A 2,212-nucleotide genomic window follows, 5' to 3' on the forward strand; every position below is an offset into this window, starting at 1 on the left:
GAGGACCAGGTTCAATATTACGATTTATCTAGACAAACAAAATTTGCTCTGATCTATCTGATCTAGACATGGTATGTTCCATGCATCATTATAAAATTAAGTTTCCAATATAAATATGTGACAATGTGAGAAACACTGCGTACTATAAAATTCAAAGGCATGCCCGCAGCATTATCTAGCGAAGAGAAACACCAATAAAAAGGGTAGAGAGCTCTACAAGATTGGGACATCAATTATCATCACCACACAAAATACAGATCAATCGTCGGAGAAACCGAAGCTTCAATGCCTGGTCGTTTTCGTCTTCTAATGTTGCCATGGCTGGCTCATGGTCACCTTGTTCCCTTCCTGGAACTTGCCAATGAGCTTCACGACCGCAATTTCGACATATATTTGTGTTCTACCCTGTTGTCATCTCTTCTGCTAAATCCTCTTCTTCTTTTAACTCTGATAAAATCCATACGGTGGAAATCCACCTGCGCCCCCGGGATTTCCCGGAGCTTCTTTCTCCCAGCCGTCACACCACAAAAGATCTCCTCGCCACCTAATTTTCCCGCTCTGCAAGGCATTTAGAATGGCCAGCCCAAGCTTCTGCGACATCCTCGACCAAATCAAACCCGACTTGCTCATCTATGATTCCTTCCAGCCCTGGGCGGCGGAGGCCGCCGCAACGCGGGACATCCCCGCCGTCTTCTACGCCATCACTGGGCAGCCTCGTATGCCTTCGTCTACCACTTCTTGCATAAACGATCAATCGACGGCTTCCCTTTTCCGGCGGTCTGTATGAAGCCACACGAGCTCAAGAATCTGAGTAAAAGCGCGGAAAATATAGACCCCGTTGACAGAACCGCCATCCAAGGCCTTGGAGATGTCCACGAAACTCTGTTTGATCAACACTAGCAGGGAAATTGAAGGGAAGTACATCGACTACATCTCTGAGAAGCTCGGCAAAACAGCCCTGCCCATTGGCTCACTCATCCGAGTGCAGGAAAACAAGGGCCGCGGCAAGGATTCGGATGAGGATGATGAGATTATGAGATGGCTAGATGGAAAGGAAAAACACTCAACACTATACCTTTCATTTGGGAGCGAGTACTACTTGAGTAGGGAGGAGATTCAAGAAATAGCTAAAGGACTAGAGCTAATTAGCAGTGCCAATTTTATATGGGTAATTAGGTCTCCGGCGGGGGAGGAGACTCCCCTAGTGGAGGCACTGCCAAAGGGGTTCTTGGAGAGAGTGAAAGGCAGAGGGATAATAGTGGAAAAATGGGCACCTCAGATCAAGATTCTTAGCCACCCAAGTGTGGGTGGATTTGTGATGCAGTGTGGATGGAATTCCTTTCTGGAGAGCATACACTTTGGAGTTCCGATAATAGCCATTCCTATGCACTCCGAGCAGTTTATCAGCGCCAGGATGGCGGTGGAGCTGGGCATCGCCACGGAGGTGATGAGGGATGATGATGGCCGGCTTTACGGAGAAGATATAGGCAAAGCGGTAAAGAGCGTGGTGGCGGAGAAGGCCGGGGAAGAGATGAGAGCTAAAGTGAGGGAAGTGAATGCGCAGATGAAAATGAAGGGAAAACAAGGGATAGACAACACGGCGGCGCTGCTGTCGGAGCTTTGCTTGTCTAAGAACTCATCGTAAACAATAATATAATTCGTATGTCGTGCGTTTCTTATTTTCAGATTCAACAATGTGTACTGTCATCGTTTTTCTTCTTCTTCTCCCAGTAGTTTGTATTTCTAATAGCACCTCTGGTTTTGCTTCTCATATGACTTTCTTATCAATTAAATTCTTAAAAAGATATATTAAAAAAAAAAATTCTTTAGAAAGTATTTCTCACAAGAAAAATATATTCATTAACATGTTTGGTTCATTTAATATCATATATATATATATAATTGGTTGATTTAATATCATGTTTGCTCGTTCTCGCCTCTCCTCTCCCTTCTCGCCTACCACCACATCTCGGTTTCCTCCACTGTCGCCGCCGCCCTCTTTCCCTTCCCCTCTGTCGACTTCCCTTCCGCCACCGTCCCCTTCTCCGGCTTTCCTCCTCCTTCTCCAGAAAGCTACATTTTCAAAATAAAATGTATTTTATTTCGTAGTGGAGTTGGGTTTAGGAATCTACTTCTGCTTTTGGTTTTTGGGTTTTGGGAGAGTAAGCTTGGGGTTGTGTGTGCTTTTTTGGGTGGGCTTTTTGCTTTGCCA

General features: G+C 45.5%; 1 protein-coding gene across 1 annotated transcript; it reads left to right on the top strand.

Annotated features, from left to right (window-relative positions):
- The first annotated feature begins 574 nt into the window (after nucleotides 1–574).
- On the top strand, nucleotides 575–1,771 carry LOC116016208 (beta-D-glucosyl crocetin beta-1,6-glucosyltransferase-like). The gene is made up of 2 exons (XM_031256367.1): nucleotides 575–716; nucleotides 846–1,771. Exons 1-2 carry the CDS (start codon nucleotides 575–577, stop codon nucleotides 1,643–1,645), a joined length of 942 nt encoding a protein of 313 aa, XP_031112227.1. The 3' UTR covers nucleotides 1,646–1,771.
- The last annotated feature ends 441 nt before the right edge of the window (nucleotides 1,772–2,212 follow it).

This window comes from Ipomoea triloba, chromosome 4 (genome assembly GCF_003576645.1).
Source record: "Ipomoea triloba cultivar NCNSP0323 chromosome 4, ASM357664v1".
Classification (NCBI taxonomy): domain Eukaryota; kingdom Viridiplantae; phylum Streptophyta; class Magnoliopsida; order Solanales; family Convolvulaceae; genus Ipomoea; species Ipomoea triloba.